Source organism: Onychostruthus taczanowskii, unplaced genomic scaffold, assembly GCF_017590055.1.
Source record: "Onychostruthus taczanowskii isolate IOZ18803 unplaced genomic scaffold, ASM1759005v1 scaffold9, whole genome shotgun sequence".
Lineage (NCBI taxonomy): Eukaryota > Metazoa > Chordata > Aves > Passeriformes > Passeridae > Onychostruthus > Onychostruthus taczanowskii.
In genome coordinates, this window is record NW_024506993.1 from 13,298,482 (window position 1) to 13,314,668 (window position 16,187).

Sequence of the window (16,187 nt, forward strand, 5' to 3'; positions counted from 1 at the left end):
CTTGCTATTATTTATTGAAAACCACACAAGCATTAGGGCTGAGAGGCAGCAGCACAAACCCCTACCACCAGATAATGTTCACAATGCTGTGATCTGCGACTGTGGCTGACACTCATCTTCCAGGGACATTCCTTCATTTCTCTGCAATCCCACTACACTTCCCTAAGAAAGCAGTTTTCCTCTGGCACCAACCTTTAACAGACTGCAGAGTGACAATGGCAGTAATGAGCCACAATTAATTAATTAAACCACAATTAATACAGGGTGCGTTTTTAAGGGAATGCAAAAGGTATTTATCCCTTGTTTCTCATTCTTCCTTTACATTCAGTAAACTCGTTTCTTTGGCAAACTGTAGCATTATCAACATGACATATTTTCATTTTAAAATATAACAGTGTAACACCTGGCACACACCACAAGTGTTAAGAGACTCCTGAAAAGCAGATTAAATCTGACATGATCACAAATGAGGAAGGCTGTGTCCTCATGTGCACATTTCACTACAGGTAAGGAGCCTCATACGCCAAGTTAAGAAAAAACTTAAAATTCGCTATTGAACTCCCAAACAATTTATTACTTTTTAAATTAGCAGTAGGTCGAGGTTTTCAAGAGAATATAAAATTGCAAATTACATCACGCAACTGAAAATATTCTCTCGTGGAAAATAAACTACCACTCTGTAAAAATATAGACTTCTAGTCAAACTCAGCATATAGAGGCATTCTGATGTATCAAAGCAGTACTTTTCCAAAAGGGGTTTTCCCATCAGCTACAGTCTGTGGAGCTCACCCTGGGGTGCTTCTGGTAGGAAAGGAGACTTTAAAAGAGCATAGTGCAGGAAAATGCGCAATGGATGCTCTTCTATGCTATGTAACAAAAATAAAAATAAAATTTTAAAAAGTGGGGAAAAGGAAAAATATTAAAACGGGGCACAATTCCGGCGAGAACGAAGGGCTGCGGAGGCAGCGGGCGGCGCCAGGCCGGGCCCGGGCCCGCGCTGGGGCAGCGCCCTGGGCGGAGCGGCGGCGCCACCTGCCGGCCGCCGCCCCGCACTGCAGCCGCGGGCACAGGCCCCGTGTGCCCAGGGCCATGCCCCAGGGACCCTCGGCCCCGCTTTATCCGCTTGTTTGTCGCGACTCATCGCCCTGCTAATGTCCGGTGAGGAACGGAACAAACAGGTTCTTTCTGGTCCCTCAGCGGGACGGGGGACGGTGGAAGCTCCCAGGCAGCGCTGGGGCCTGGGGCTGCTCCAGCAGCAGCTCAGGATTCAGGGAGCGCCTTCCTCTCCTTCCTGCGACCCAACCACGAGCATCCCACCCGTCAGCCTCACCGAAAGCCAAGTTTATTCAAAAAAACAGCAGAAGAATCCAGCAGCAGCTCAGGATTCAGGGAGTGTCTTCCTCCCTGCAATCCAACCACGAGCACCCAGTCCATCAGCCTCACCGAAAGCCAAGTTTATTCAAAAAAACAGCAGAAGAATCAAGAGACGAAGTCTACCAGAACAGCATTTTAAAATATAAACCCAATAGAATAATCAGCACAAAAATGCAGCCAGCTTAATGATTACATGCGCTGCTCAGCTTTAGATAAAAATCTGGTGCAGCAGGAAGCATTCTGTGCTGTTTGCTATCCCGCCTCTCTGCTCTGTGTCCCAGAAGACAGTTCCTTAAAAAGCAGTACATCAGCTCCAGAACTAATAGATATGGGGTTAGGAACTCAGGAATTTAGCAATATTCTGGTTTTACATCACTGCCGGAAAACATAACAGGATAAACCGGAGTGGATCAAGTCAGTAATCAGTGAGACTTGAATGCAAACCTAAGACAGAAATCATTTTAGAGAGTATCTTTAGTGAATATCTAATTCCAGATCTATGGCCTATTTTCACATAATTATTGTCACAAATTCCATGGAATATTACAATGGTATCGGGATTTGGCCTGCAATGTTAAACCAAGGGCTCAGGCCAGCAATCACTTCACTCTCAAAAACTCCACTGAAATCAGCAGGAGACTCTCATTACCCACCACTGACAGAACCCAGAGGTAAAAATGACTCTTCCAAAAACCTGAAATGCACGGACCATGAATATATCACAGTGAGTTCCCCTAGCTGACAGCTTATGGGCTACTGACCAACATTTTGATTTTAAAAAGAGATTCCATTGTATAAGGTAATGAAGTAAGTGCCATCAAGATGTACATTTGGTGAGGGATAGTTACAGCACACAACCTTTTGCCTCACTAAAGCAAAACATCAGAAATTAGAAAGCAGGTAAGAGCCTCTGTCAGTGTTAGAGCTATCCACAGTTCCTTGACCTTATTACCTCATTATCTATTATATACTGAATAAATACTAATAATTTTGAAATAAGTAATTTGCCCAAAGAGAAAGGGACACTACAGCAAAGACAAGAGTTATTAAACTGTTGTGGTGTAGAGAGAGAACTTTCATTTAAATACATTCCTGTGCCTTGCAAACCTGGGATGTCAGATTTACCCATTGAAACATCCTTGTTGCACTTTTCCTAAGTTCTACTCCAGTTAAAAACCAAACTAAGTGCAAACATAAATGTTAATTTAGTGGTAATTCCTAGCCCATTTCTTAGAAAGAAAAATTCTTTTGCTTGGTGAAGACTTCAAATATGCAAGTGACTCAATAAATCACGCTTGTCAATAATTTTATTTTCAAATTAAATTATCCAAGCGGTTAATATTTCTGTTTTCTACTGAAATATTGTTGAAATTGGACATTGGAGATCCTGCATGAGAAACACATGTGGCAACCATGTGGCCACAGCAGTGGGACCGTTAATGCCAGTGTTTTCCAGTGGTGATGGAACACTTGGCAGGGCTGTTCCTAAACAATGATGCAACCAGGAATGCACCAGCCCTCTGGGGTGTTAACTTGATAAACATTTGCAAAACAGTGACTTTATTTTTCTTGCTGTGATTAGTGCAAACAAGATGATAAGGGGAAACTAAAGGTAAAAATTGATGCTATTTCTCTTTTAGTACAGAAAATCCCTAGTGCTCCTATTTTGCTTAAAAATACGCTTTATTGAAATTTCTGCACATATATTAAATTAACTTTAACACTTTAGCATGACAAATAGGGGTTATTACACAGCACTAGAGCATTCCAACATTCCATTTCAATGTAAAATGAACATAATTATAGCAATTTTTGGCTTTGCTATTTTGCAGTAATGGAGGTCTGCATCTTTTGCAGAAGCAAGTTGTATATTTATTTTCCTAGGGTTTTTTTCATGTTAAGTGTTGTTTCCAGAGGCAAATTTACCAAGAACTATGATGGGTTATGAAACAATTTAAAGTATCTGCTCCATTGTATTTAATTTTTAATGAAGGCTAGGAAAAAAACCCCAAATGCAACACACAGCTAAATAAAACAGATCAATAAATAGCATTCTTACCAAAGGCCTGAGTTCTGGGTGAGTCAAAATATATCCGTTGTTTGTAATTGCAAAAGCATATCCATGAATTCCTAGCTGTAAAAGTAATGAGAAAGAAATACTGATTAGCATGGTCTCCAGTAAACACTTCAACAAAAATCAGGCAATAATTTGGCTTTCCAGGGCACCTGGCATGCCCAGCCCTTATCCACACAGTGCTTTGCTATAACATAGGCAAAGATCCTTGACATTTTGTGCAAGTGAGAAGCTGTCATGTGATGAATTCAGCCCAGAGTATGATTTTACACTGTCCCACAACTCTGCTGTCCAGGGCACTTGCTCCTGTGTGTGATAGAGGCAATTAAATATTATGTATACATATAAAATATAGCTATATATGAGATGCCATAGCATGTGGCATTCAGAACGAGGGCCAGGGCAAAGAGATGCGGGGATATTATAAATTCCCCATTCCCAGGAGTGCACAGCTTTCTTCACTCGTTGTTAAAGAACCACTTCCCTCAAAGACGAGGAAAGCACAGCTACAGTGGGCAACAGTGACCTGTCCTATGTGATATTTACATCTTCCCATCTTAAAGGCTCTCTGCTAACTCCAGTTCAGCTGGAGCCACAAAGGCAGATATTTCTGCCAAAGAACTTCCTCTAAGTTTTCATCTTTGTACTGAGTGGAACTGTGGGAGATTCATTGAGAGCAATGAGATGCTTGATTGAGGCCTAACAGTGCCCAAATTTAGCATTGTACTTATTTAAATAAAAATGCTGGTCTATTTAATAATATGCTTATTACACAGTTGATTGCATCCACTGAATGCAACAAATGTGCCTTTAAATCCTTCATGTGGTCATTCAAACATCCCTTCTTAGCATAAACATGCAGCCAATGTAGACTTTTTCTACAGGTTCACTATGTGTCTTTTGCCATGCAGAGAGTATCTTCCTATCCATCTTTAGGCATTTTTTTAAATTCTTCAAGTATTAAAAAAAAAAAAAAAAAAGGAACTTGAAAGTCCAGCACTATCTTGCTTTGATATTTAGTTTACAGTTCTCACCACTAAATCTTTTTGTTTAACTTGAGTGCATTCTTAAATGCTTTCCTGAAGTGGGTCTTTAGGAATTTGTCTGACACGAAGCAACTTGAGCAAGGCTGAAAAGTCAGAATCCTTTCTAAGAGGCAAAAAGGAGATCAAGTTTATTGGATTCTGTGATTTTCTGGAAATATAAACCAGACTATGATATTATGGCAAGGTCACAGGTAAAACATTCCAGGTTAATTTATAGTGTCTCTGTATGAATGGTTGTATATGGTCAACTGTATCTGCCACACAGAAGATTGTTTCATAAATTAGTGGTTTTCCTACAGCAATAAACTTCAGTGAGAGCAAGGTGATATGTTCTTGGCATCTCTTCATAAAGGAGGGATAACCAAAATAATAACAGTGGACATATTTTAACTATTATAGTGTGACAAGGGAATGAGCTGTTGGCTAAATATCAGATCTCAAGTGTAATTGTCTGTGTTGATAACTGCAGAATGACATCCAGGCAATGGAAGTCGGGTAAGGAAACAAATGTGGGTGGTATTTTTTACAGGAAAAAAGCATTTGCCTGTTTGAGGCCTACACAGGATCCTGTGTAGCATTTATCATGTTCTGTGCAATGTGTGAAACTGCACAGCCTCTGCAGTATCTGAGTGATGCTACCATTTACAGCAGCACTGCCATTTTAAACCTTGAATTCTGTCTCTAAATCACAGATTCAGAAACAAAGAAACCTTTTGCTAACTGTCATAAAATGTCATATGGAACTTAAATATTACCAAATCCAACCCCACCTTACTCAGGAGAAACTGCCATTGACATCTGGGGATGTTTAGTCAAGGTAACAACTGCTGCAAACAGCTTATTGCTATTATTCATCTTCCTCAGCATAAAATCCACCTCATCCAAGCTGAGAGAATTCCAGGCCAGCAGACTTCTATTTTCAACCATCATTTTATATCCCTGTGTGAATTTTCTGTCACGTGTTGCCTCTGCAGGAATGGCTCCCAGGGGTGATTATGCTCTTGCAATTGCAGAGTCTTTGTTTAGGGCATGTGGGAAGAAGCTGTAATTCAAATGATCTCACTAACCCAACTGCATTGCATGATATTGGTGCCTCCTGAAATAATCCTCTCTTGCAGTACATCCTACAATATAAAACATACCTTCAAATAAAAATCTAATATTCAGCAAATGGATCATATATTACTTCCACAGAAAACTAGTTCTTAAAAAACTTCTTTCCTGAATCAGTCTCACTCTCTTCCAATACCCATTATTTGGGCCTCCCACCCTTTCTAGATTCTCATATTCAGAGTATGTCCAAATCTCACAGATTATTTAGGAGAATATCACCATTACTTGGCTTTTCCTATGCAGCCATGCACAGCCAAGCTTTTATTTCTGCAGATACCACAACATTGTTCTTCCTTCTCACTACAAATGAAACTTGCTCTCCCCACAGCTCCTTACAGAGAGCTCCAAAGATTGTGTCCATTGCTCCAAATTTAGCAAAGGAGCAAATTTTGCTCCTTTCTCCTCTACCTTCTACAGATTCAGTATTTCTGCATGCACAGAAGTGTAACATTTTTTAGCATTGCTGTTAGCAAACTTTGTTGGTGTGTGCACTGAGAGGGTTCCCTGTTATTTATCCTGAGCAGCAATGCCTCTGTCACTGTGCTCTGATATCAGTGTGGAGTCACCTGCTGCCTCTCCTTATAGCCTGCAACTTTTTTCTACCTGGGACAGCCTTTCTGTGCTGGGTTTGCACAGCCCCTGTCCTAGTGGGATCCAGGTCACAGGAATTTACTCCAATTCACCTTATCAATATTAGTGGCACTCTTTTTTTATGCATCATTTTTATCAAATTCTTGTTTAATTTAAGCTTTCCAGTTACTGTATATTGATCCAGGAAATCATTTGGTAAATCGTAATGCATTCAAATTAGAATTGAAATTGATGGGAGGAATTTTTATGTGGGAATATTGGAAGGCACTCACAAGTCAGTTTCTTCCTCCACCCTGTTAGAAATCACTAAATGAGAACATGGCAAACAATTAAGAGACAATTTGTATGATATACAAATTTATGCTCCCTACAGGTGCTGTCAAAATGCAGGTATTCCAGGGGCTGGCCTCTTTACCAAAGGCTGTCTGCAATACTGTGTTACATGCTTGTTAGTTATGCAAAAAAATACACTAGGAATTAACAGGAAAATATTAATTAATTTTCATTTGCGAATAGCAGGGTACTATAGTAAAACATTTCAGAAATGGAGAAGTAGTGAAATACTAATGTACTGCATCAAATTTAAATGAAAAGTAATTACATTTTGTATTTGCCTGAAGCCTACTTTTACTGAGTGCAACTTTTCACAAGAGATATAGTGGTTCAAGTTCTGAAATTTTTTATGATAATTCATTTTAAGACTTTTACTGTAGAGTTGTCACTGACTTTGGAAAACTATGTGGAGGAAAATATTTAGCAGATACTGGGTAGGAGAGAAGGAAGCACTAGTCTGGTTAAGCAGGAACTTGTTTAAGTTCTTGCAATGTGCCACTTTCTTTAATTCCAGGAGACACAGAATTGGGATAGGAAGAATTACACACAAACAGGAAGCCTAAAGCCACATTAAGGATAGGTTTTCATTAGAAGTTATGCAGTTTTTCAGCATGGTTCTTTTGGTTATTTTGACTTGTGTTCTGGCTATATTTCATAGTTTGATGACTTCATTGATTTTAATATGGACAGTATTTAATATTATCCTCTAGACCACAAAATGTGGTCAGTATTTCATATTACCCTCTGATTCACAAAAATGTGAAAATCAGGCCATATTTTAACTTAGGTTTTAAAAAGGGCACTTGATCTCAGACACTACAGAGGTAAAATTCCTGAGATAAATGGGTGAAATAATGGAGCGATGTAAGAATAAACAATAACAATATATAAAATTAATTAGGTTATATTTGAGGTGTTATACTAAATATAAATTATATATACACCATTTTGTGCATTACCTTGTATTTTGGAATAGTTTTTAAAAGCTCTTTAACTGGAACATCTGTGCCAACCACTCCCAGGAGAATGCCTTTAGACCTCTGAAAAGAACAATAAAAGATGCACTCAGAACCACAATAATAATAAACATTCTCACCACTTATTTCACGTTGCAGCTACACTATGATATTGAATAGATAACAGACAAATTATTTAAAAAGTGGGGAAGGCAGGCACTGGTACAATTCAGCTGATCAAGCAGTAATTAAATCAATAATATTGCTCCTTTCTGCTTTATTTACAATTCACATAGAAAAGACATGCAATGATTTGATAGCTGTGAGTCCCTCTATTGAAATCTTTCACATGCAAATAGGTTTAAAATTAAAAACTACAGTTAAAAATATGTTACTCCTGTCTTTCCCAATATCTCCTATCATTTCATAAACAAAAGAGAAAGGTGAAGCATTAAGGGAAAAGTACACTTAAGTTTCTTTAACAATCTGTTGAATTACTGAAGTTAAATAGATACATATATAATAGACATAAAACTAATTAAATTTTGAGATATATCAGAGCAAAGAGGAAAATTATATATAATGTTTACTACGAAAAAAAGCAATACAGAAGTAAGAAAGCTGTAAGACCTAGTGTCATCTGAAATTTTCCTTCAGACATAGGGTTTCATCATTTTACCATGGTTTCTAGAGTATGGGTATTTGGGATTATTTGTCCACATTTTTATGCAAATAAAGGGATTCTAACTGCAGACAAAATAAGAAGAAGAAGAAGAAAAAAATTTAAGAGTTGGCTAAAATCTTATTAGATCCCTGAAAGCAACTTCACATCAGTTACACCATTATCACATGACATAAATAATCCGAGTACTTACAGTCTCATTTTGCTTACTAAATACTGGCATGGCAACAGTTGTCATCAACACCAATCCCTGATCATCAGCAAGCTATATTTGAAAAAGAAATACTATCTCTGAGAACTAAGGGACAATTACAAGCATGTGATTGCATTTTTCAATTACGTTATTTCCATTTTAAATGAGATAAGGCAGTTTACCCAAATGACAGTGATGCAGTTGGACCTGCAGTCAGTGCAGCTCAGCCCAGCCCAGCCCAGCCTGCCCATCACAGCCCCTCCAGTGCAGGAAAAAAGCCTCCTTCTCTCTCCCTCTGCAGGCTGCCATGGGAGAGAGAAGGGGCTGGGATGGCTGTGGAAGCAGCAGGAGCAGCAGCAAAGCAGCTGGAGCTCTGCCCCACATCCCTCCCACTGCCAGCTCTGCCTGAGCTGCCTCGGGCCGTTTTCTCCCAGCCAAGGGCAAGCGGCCATGAGCTGTGTGGGTTTTGTTCTGGTCCAGACCAAGATCTCAGCTCACACAGCAGCACAAAGGATGACAGCCAGTCAGGATTCCAGGAGTGCCTTTGCTCCAGTTGCCTTCAGAGGTGCCATGAAGCACTAATTGATTCTTCACATCAGGTTTCAATGCATTTTTTCAGTTTAGGGAGCAAACAGATCTCCTGACCTTGGTTCCATTCAAGAGAAACTTGTAGGGTGTTTATCACTGGCCGCAGGACAGTGAGAGTGCTCAGACTGTCTCCTCCCTGTTCAGATGAACCTCTGTCCAGAGGCAGAGCCTGGCTGGGGAGCTCCAGACCAGCACTGCTCTGTGCTATCCAACTTCACCAGCAACGTGTGAAAAACAACTTAAGTAGGACGTAGAGAGTTATTGATCAACCCTTTCTGTCCCCAGGGACAGATATTAAAGCTGAAGAGGTTTATCCAACATTTGAAAGTGTGACACAGACAGTTATGACCTCAAGTGGAGATTTTGTAGAACACAAATTCTGCTTTGCTTCACCTGTGTTCAGCCAGTTGGGTGCAGCAACAGGGACGATCTTGCTGAGCAATACTGTAGGTGACATGCATGCTCACTTGTGACTGTGACATTCTCCTATCACTCTTACATCTCTATGATCTTTTCTACACTCAAGTAGAACTTCTCATCACGGTTTTTTTCTTTTTACAACTTTTGCAATTAATTTTTTTGCTTTGTTTGTGTTTACACAGGTTTTCTTATAATGAAGCAATAGCAATTGGCTCCCCACATTCTCAGAAAACAATTCCTACATTATGATAAATATTCCTTTTGAAGCATATTCCACATTAACAAATCAGACAAACAAAATCTAGAAAATTATGTGTCCTCCCAGTCTTCTTCAGGAGGATTTTAAGTTTCTTAAACAAGTACATTTCCTGAAGCATGGCACTATGTCATGGTGAGAGGGAATGTTTGCAGACATTAGACAGGAACACAAATGGGTTTAGAGTCAAGAAGGTTTACATCTGATAAGGAATCACCAGGGATATGAGGTGGAACAAACTTACGATCATATTTCCTTTTTGTTTTGTTTCCTTGTTAGCAAGAAGAGATAATTCTAACCCTAATATAATCTTTGCTCTATCAAGGAATAGTAAGTTATTAAACAAACAAGAAAAAAACCCAAAAAACTTGGCAAAACTTTGTAGGTTCAAAGGCTGCACTTGAAACTCAAATTCAGCCAAACCAATGTAGGAATTTCCACTCCTTGGCCAGAGTAGTAGTGTCAAGGACACTGACATGATTTGTGGGGAGAGGAGCCCAGGAAGTGGAAAAGCATTCTGCTGATGACGAGGTGAAATTTTAGAGCACTTCAAGATTTTCTTTGATTGCCCTGGGTAGTTTTCTCTGACATCATGTTTTGGTCAAGTACCAGGACAGTATTCATTTATGAGTCTGCTCACTTTCAATACCTTACTAAAAACAATTTAATGGATAGGATAAAGCCAAGGGACTTTCAGCAGAGTTTTAGAGTGTCTGAAATTCTTTACATGGAGAAAAAAAAAACCCCACAGTCTGGAGTTCCTGGGAATTTATGAAAGAACTGCCCATTAACTCTCAAAACTGACTATGGAAGCAGGCAAGAGTGATTGCCTTGTAATTTTGTTATCTACAAGTACCAACTAGAGCTGGCTGCTGCAATCATTTCTATAGAATTGCAACTGTATAATCCAGCCTCTTTGACTTTTATTTGTTTGGCAGATGAACAGGTTGCTGACCACTTCCATAAGTGGAGTCAGCAAATAACTGGATGAGCAGGGACTTGTATTTACAATGTTTTACTGAGTCACTGCTCATCATAGCAACTCCATCATAATGGAGTTACTACCTAGTCTAAAATGATGAATGTAGTAGGTAGCATCAATGATTTGCACCAGAATGTTCTTCTACTGGAAAGACATGGTGGTAACCATTTTACTTGGGCAACTACCCAAGGGCTATGGACACTCAGTTTCATAAAATGCTTAGCAAAAAAATAACAAATCTTTGAAAGAAAATAAATCTCAAGACAGAGGAAAAAATGCCTTCCCAAGCTATTTGTCTTGTGGCTGTTTAGAATAAAGAAACAGAACTTGCTCTCTGAAAAAGGTACAGATCTCTAATGCTTAGTGATAGCAATTTTATAACTGGAGGAAAAATTCCCTTTAGAAATAGATTTAACTACAACATTTTTCCCTTTAATTCCTTGCTGTACACAAGTTACCCCCCCTCAGAACAACTCCAAGCAGATCTTCCAATAAAACAAATAAAAATCATCCTCTTAGAGTTAAGCCACTTAAGAGTTTAGCCTTACACCCAGCACTAACATCCACCCCAGGGCAAAGAATGAGGCAGGCTCCAGAATTCAACCAGACACACATATACAGGAAAGAATAGAAACATTTTCTGAGGTGTTCTCATTAAGAAAGAGGAATTTGAGAAACATCTGAAATATCTTCCTTGGGAGTCTATAGGCAACAAGAGTTACAGGGGATTGTTCAGAATTTCTGACACACCTGCCCAACCCACCCTGCCCTTCTTCCTTTGCCTGCTCTGTATAGATTTGCTTCACAATGTGCTATCTTCTGTGACCATTGCGCTTTTATGTGAACTCTTCTGTGTTCGTGTCACTCTTCTGTGAACTGCACTTCTGTGTGCTGATCAGAGTCAAGAGGCAGGCTGAGAGCTTCAGAGAACTGGAATTTGGTTTTTACATGGAGTAAAAGAATAAGGAATAGCTATTATTTTGGCATAGACTCAACTTATGGTCTGGGACAATATAGGAACCTGTGTGAGTGTCTTGGTTAAAGAGATGTTTCTGTGTTTGACACGCAGAGTAAATGAACAAAACCCCTTATATTGTAAAATAGTTGGAGTTTGTAAATTGCTGATTCAAAAATGTTATTGAAAGTAAGTTTGCTTGTTGAGGAATGTGAGAGAGAAATTTGGAATTGCAATTAAAAAAAGATTGCAATTAACATGTAAGTGAGAATTTTTATATGGTTTTCTGAATAGAAACCAAATATACGTTACAAAACAAAGACAATAGCATCTCATCAGAAGGAAATAGATCCAAAGGACTGCTAAGTCAAACTCTTTACTTTATGATTATTTTGTACTCCATTAGATTCTGCTTAAATGTTATAATTTTACAAAAGTGCTAAAATCACTAGTCATGTACTTCAATGAAACTACAGCTTTCCGAATTTTCTACTTTCTATTCCCAGTGACAGTTAATTCAGCTATTCCCAGTGACAGTTAATTATTCAAAGTATAAGGTAAAGGATGCAGGGGATGATAAATGATCCTCCCAAAAGGCTGAAATATGATAGCACCAAGATATGAGGAGGGCATAGCACTACTTACAGAAGTTAAGGATTACAGAGAAAGAGCGAATAAAGCTGTCAGGAACTTTGGGCAATAAATATCATTAAAACATTTCTGTATGGAGAAAATATGGCTCCATTCATGAGAGAATCACTAAAAAAATTCTTCAGTGTTCGTAAACACAACTCTCTGCTTCTGATTTGTGTGCCTAATTTATTCACTTCTACCTTTTCACTCAAGCTAAGTAGAACAAAACATCACAGCAGGAGTAGGGCAAAAGCTTTTGAATCCTGCTGTGTTTGCTCAAGAAAGCATGTAAAGCTTTCCTACTAGGAAACAAAACACCTTTTTGAACTATTAAGGAAAAATGGCTCTTGCTATTCAGTGCATACAAAAAGCTGTTTAACATAACTGTTTCAAAGATAAAGGTCATTTTGGAAATCAAAATGAACAAATTTTAACAGTGGTAAATTTGAGTTATTATTTTGTCTTACTGCTATTTTCACATCCTTGTGGAATAGCTACCTAAAAACATGCATAAAAGAAACATAGAGGACAAGTAAAATTCACATGAATTTGTTTCATTTGTCTGGTAGCAGTTCTTCCTTTTAGATACATTAACTCTTCCTACATGTATTTTGTTCTGAAAGTAACATAACCATACTAAATCAAGGTCTCTATTGCCTGAAACTCTGGTGAGTTTTTCGTTGGTGTGTTTTTGGCTGGTTGGGTAGTTGGTTGGTTTGATTTGGTTTTATGGTATTTTCTGTTTTAAATATAGGGTATATAATAAAGATATTTTCAAGACAAATATCATGGTGCAACAGACACATCTGCCTTAAACTCATCATTATTCATTTCACCTCTTTTCCAATTCTGAATTTGCACCAGTTTGACTAAGAGCAGATAGCATATGAATAACAGGTTTAATTGCTATTTAACTGCTGTGGACAGTTTAAAACCTACAGGTCTTAAAAATCAATAGCTAATGATCATAGAACACTGACTAAACACTGAAATGTCTGAAGCCAAAGTGCCCCACATATAAGAGAAAACACATTTCATCAAGATGGTGAACTATTTATAAGAGATATGAAATAGCAAAGGTAAACTTGAAATGCCACATTTTTCTTTCAGATCACTCAAAGATTAAAGTGAACATGTTTAGAGAGACATGACTGTTTGAAATGTTTATAGAGAAAACATTTGCAAGATGATACATAGATTCCAACAAAAATACAGTACAAGTTCAGACACCATATGGCAAAACAGTGACTAAGTCATTCATAAAGGCATGCACCAGCTCTGTGCTGCTTCTCTTCACCTTGCAGAGAGCCAGAGAGTTTCTCTTGGTTTGTTCATAAACTTCCAGGCCACGCTTATTAAAAGGCATATTTCTTGCCTGAAGTTATCAAAAGCCCTGGAGGATTACTTGTACCTGCCCTCCTCCCCATCCCATTCCTTCCTTCCCAACTCTCTCCTCTTTGAACAAAATACACAGTCAATTAGACTATAGTCAGCTATGAGTGCATATAAAAATATCTGGTTTTAGTTCTGCAATTGTTTGATTGAGGGGTAAAAACATTAAAAATTGGAAATTTTGGCCATTTATGAAAATTGTATTTGCTAACAGCAAACTTGAGTAATTTGTACAGAATATTGTTTAATAGCTCAGATTTGTGGCCATCAGAACAGGTAATACAGCACCACATGGCACAAGCTGACAAACAGCCTGGCTGGTTGTACTTCCTGCAGCAGCACATCACAGTCTGACTCTCTCTTCTTTCTGCAAACTGTTAAGAGAAGCGTTTGGCACAAATGTTTAGACCAGCAGGTGAAAATGAAAAAGCCAAAGTTAGCTAGTCTAGTCACTCTTTTTGTCCTTCTACTCTTCTAGAAAGCTGTACACAAAATATTTCTTGAAACTTTTTTTTTTTTCAAGAAGGAAAAAAAGGCAAAACAAAACCAACATCTTTTGGTACCATGTTCTGCAACTATCAAAGCATGAACAAACTACACATATAGTGCAGTGTCATAAAATAGCATATTACCTGCAGGTTTGAAATAGAATTTTCTGAGCTCCATGAGAAAGGAAATTTCAAATACATGTAGTATCATAAAAATAAAGCCTCCCATCCTCATATTTCTTGCTTTTTAAACAAAAAAGTGGCTGAAATACATTAGTGAAGTTCTAAGTTCTGTGGATGCCCTCACCAATATTCAAAAGCTATTAAGTGAAAGATCACTTCACTTATAGCTTTCATTAAAAACTGAACTTTCATCATCATCCATGAATGTTACTAACAGTGATGTCAAACTGACTAATTGCTGTGGCATTTCTTATTGAAGGTGCTTTACCAAGAACAATAAGAATGACTTGGACAAGTGAGTGTTGCAATTGCCCAGCATATTCTATTCCTTTTTTTCATTTTAATACTTTCTTATCAAAAACACAAAACACCAGCTAGATTTTCTAGTTTCGGGAAGTCTTGATTATATTTGTGAAACACAAAAGGATGATGCAACAGGCATCAAGCAGCTCTTAGCTCTGCCACACTGGCTGTGCTCTCCTGGCTCTGGTGACACCATATCGATGCAGAAGTGGTTTAAAGGCAAGAGCACATTGTATGGAAATTATGCAACCTGTTAGAGTAGTCAGATGCTGAATGTGTTCAGGGGTGTGTTGGTAGATACAGTGGGGAGCAGTGAAAGGGTACCAGATATGCCATGGGCTCTGCAGTCTCTACAACAGACCCAGAAATGTTTCACATGGAGTAATGGAGTGGGTTGGGTTTTGTTTTTATTTAATCCCTACTATTATTTCAAATTGTTGATAAAATAGCCTCCCTGTTGTTTGCAAGTTGAAGGCTACTGGATGCCTGGCATGTTAAACAGCTGATAAGTTTGAAGAGCTGCTCTCAGCAGGTACCTCAGCTGGGCTCAAAGCCAGGCACCCTCCTGGGGCCAGCTCAGAGCCCCGTGACCGTGAAGAGTTTCACTGATCACCACCTGTACCGCACCCACACCGCCATGGAAACGTGAAGCACTGGTGACTACTTGGAATGACTAGGATTTGATTAAAATATTTTACCTTTTGTGCCTGAGGGAGCTGGAAAACAACAAAACAGAACAAGCAATTATTCATTAAATTAATCTGAACAGCCACTTTAGCTGCTGTATTAATTAAAGCATAAACATAATATAAAACAAAGTGTAAAGTGTAAAGAAACTAGAGAAACTAGGTTTACATTGCCAATTGATTCAACTTATTGAGGGCTTATTAACTGACTTTATGATTTGGCAGCTTCTCTACAAGGTATGACAAAAGCACCATGACATTTGTTGAATACTGCAACACCAAGAAAGGATTGTTTGCTCATCAGATATGGTATCACACCTCAACTGTGAAGTAGTTCCATCTTCCTGTACACAAATATAATTCAACATAAAGACAGTTTTAGTTTTAAATGAAACTGACATTAAGAGGAGATTATCATATTAAAGTAGAAGGTTGTATCCTCCATGACAGAGGAAAGAAAAACAAAATGGGAATAGAAAGTTAGTAACTGCTTATGCAAACAGATTACAATACATGCATAATATACAATAATATATGCATAGAACAATACATTTCTGTGCTGTAAACACAAGTATGATTATATGTGCATATATGCAAATCAAATGCAAGTATTTATGCACATATGCATATTTGTACCACACAGATGTTATCAGACAGGTGTAGCCATACCTGGTTGTGTGCACAGTATTTACTGTGAGCAACAACTCATGTATAAAGGCATTGAGAGCAGGCAGCAGACTCCATCACATATAAAAGACCTTATTTATCAAGTGTTGAAAGATGGGTTCTGTTTTCACTTAAGAAAAAAGAAAACCCATTGTAGCATGGGAAGTCAGAAAACCAAACTGTTACAGGCACAATACATTTTTCACTTTTTCTGAATTCTTCTCCTATGACTCCAGACTTGTGGAGAAATTCACTCGCATAGCACTTCAACCT

The 16,187-nt window shown here is 38.3% G+C and overlaps 1 protein-coding gene across 1 annotated transcript in view; it reads right to left on the minus strand.

The window, feature by feature from the left end:
• CACNA2D3 (calcium voltage-gated channel auxiliary subunit alpha2delta 3) overlaps nucleotides 1-16,187 on the minus strand; it is a 408,036-nt gene that overhangs the window by 102,161 nt on the left and 289,688 nt on the right. Inside the window, exons 14-17 of the mRNA XM_041425790.1 lie at nucleotides 15,261-15,278; nucleotides 8,363-8,434; nucleotides 7,491-7,571; nucleotides 3,434-3,508 (exon numbers count right to left, since the gene is read on the minus strand). Of these exons, the coding sequence (XP_041281724.1) occupies nucleotides 3,434-3,508; nucleotides 7,491-7,571; nucleotides 8,363-8,434; nucleotides 15,261-15,278 (246 nt within the window). The remainder of the gene's footprint in view (nucleotides 1-3,433; nucleotides 3,509-7,490; nucleotides 7,572-8,362; nucleotides 8,435-15,260; nucleotides 15,279-16,187) is intronic.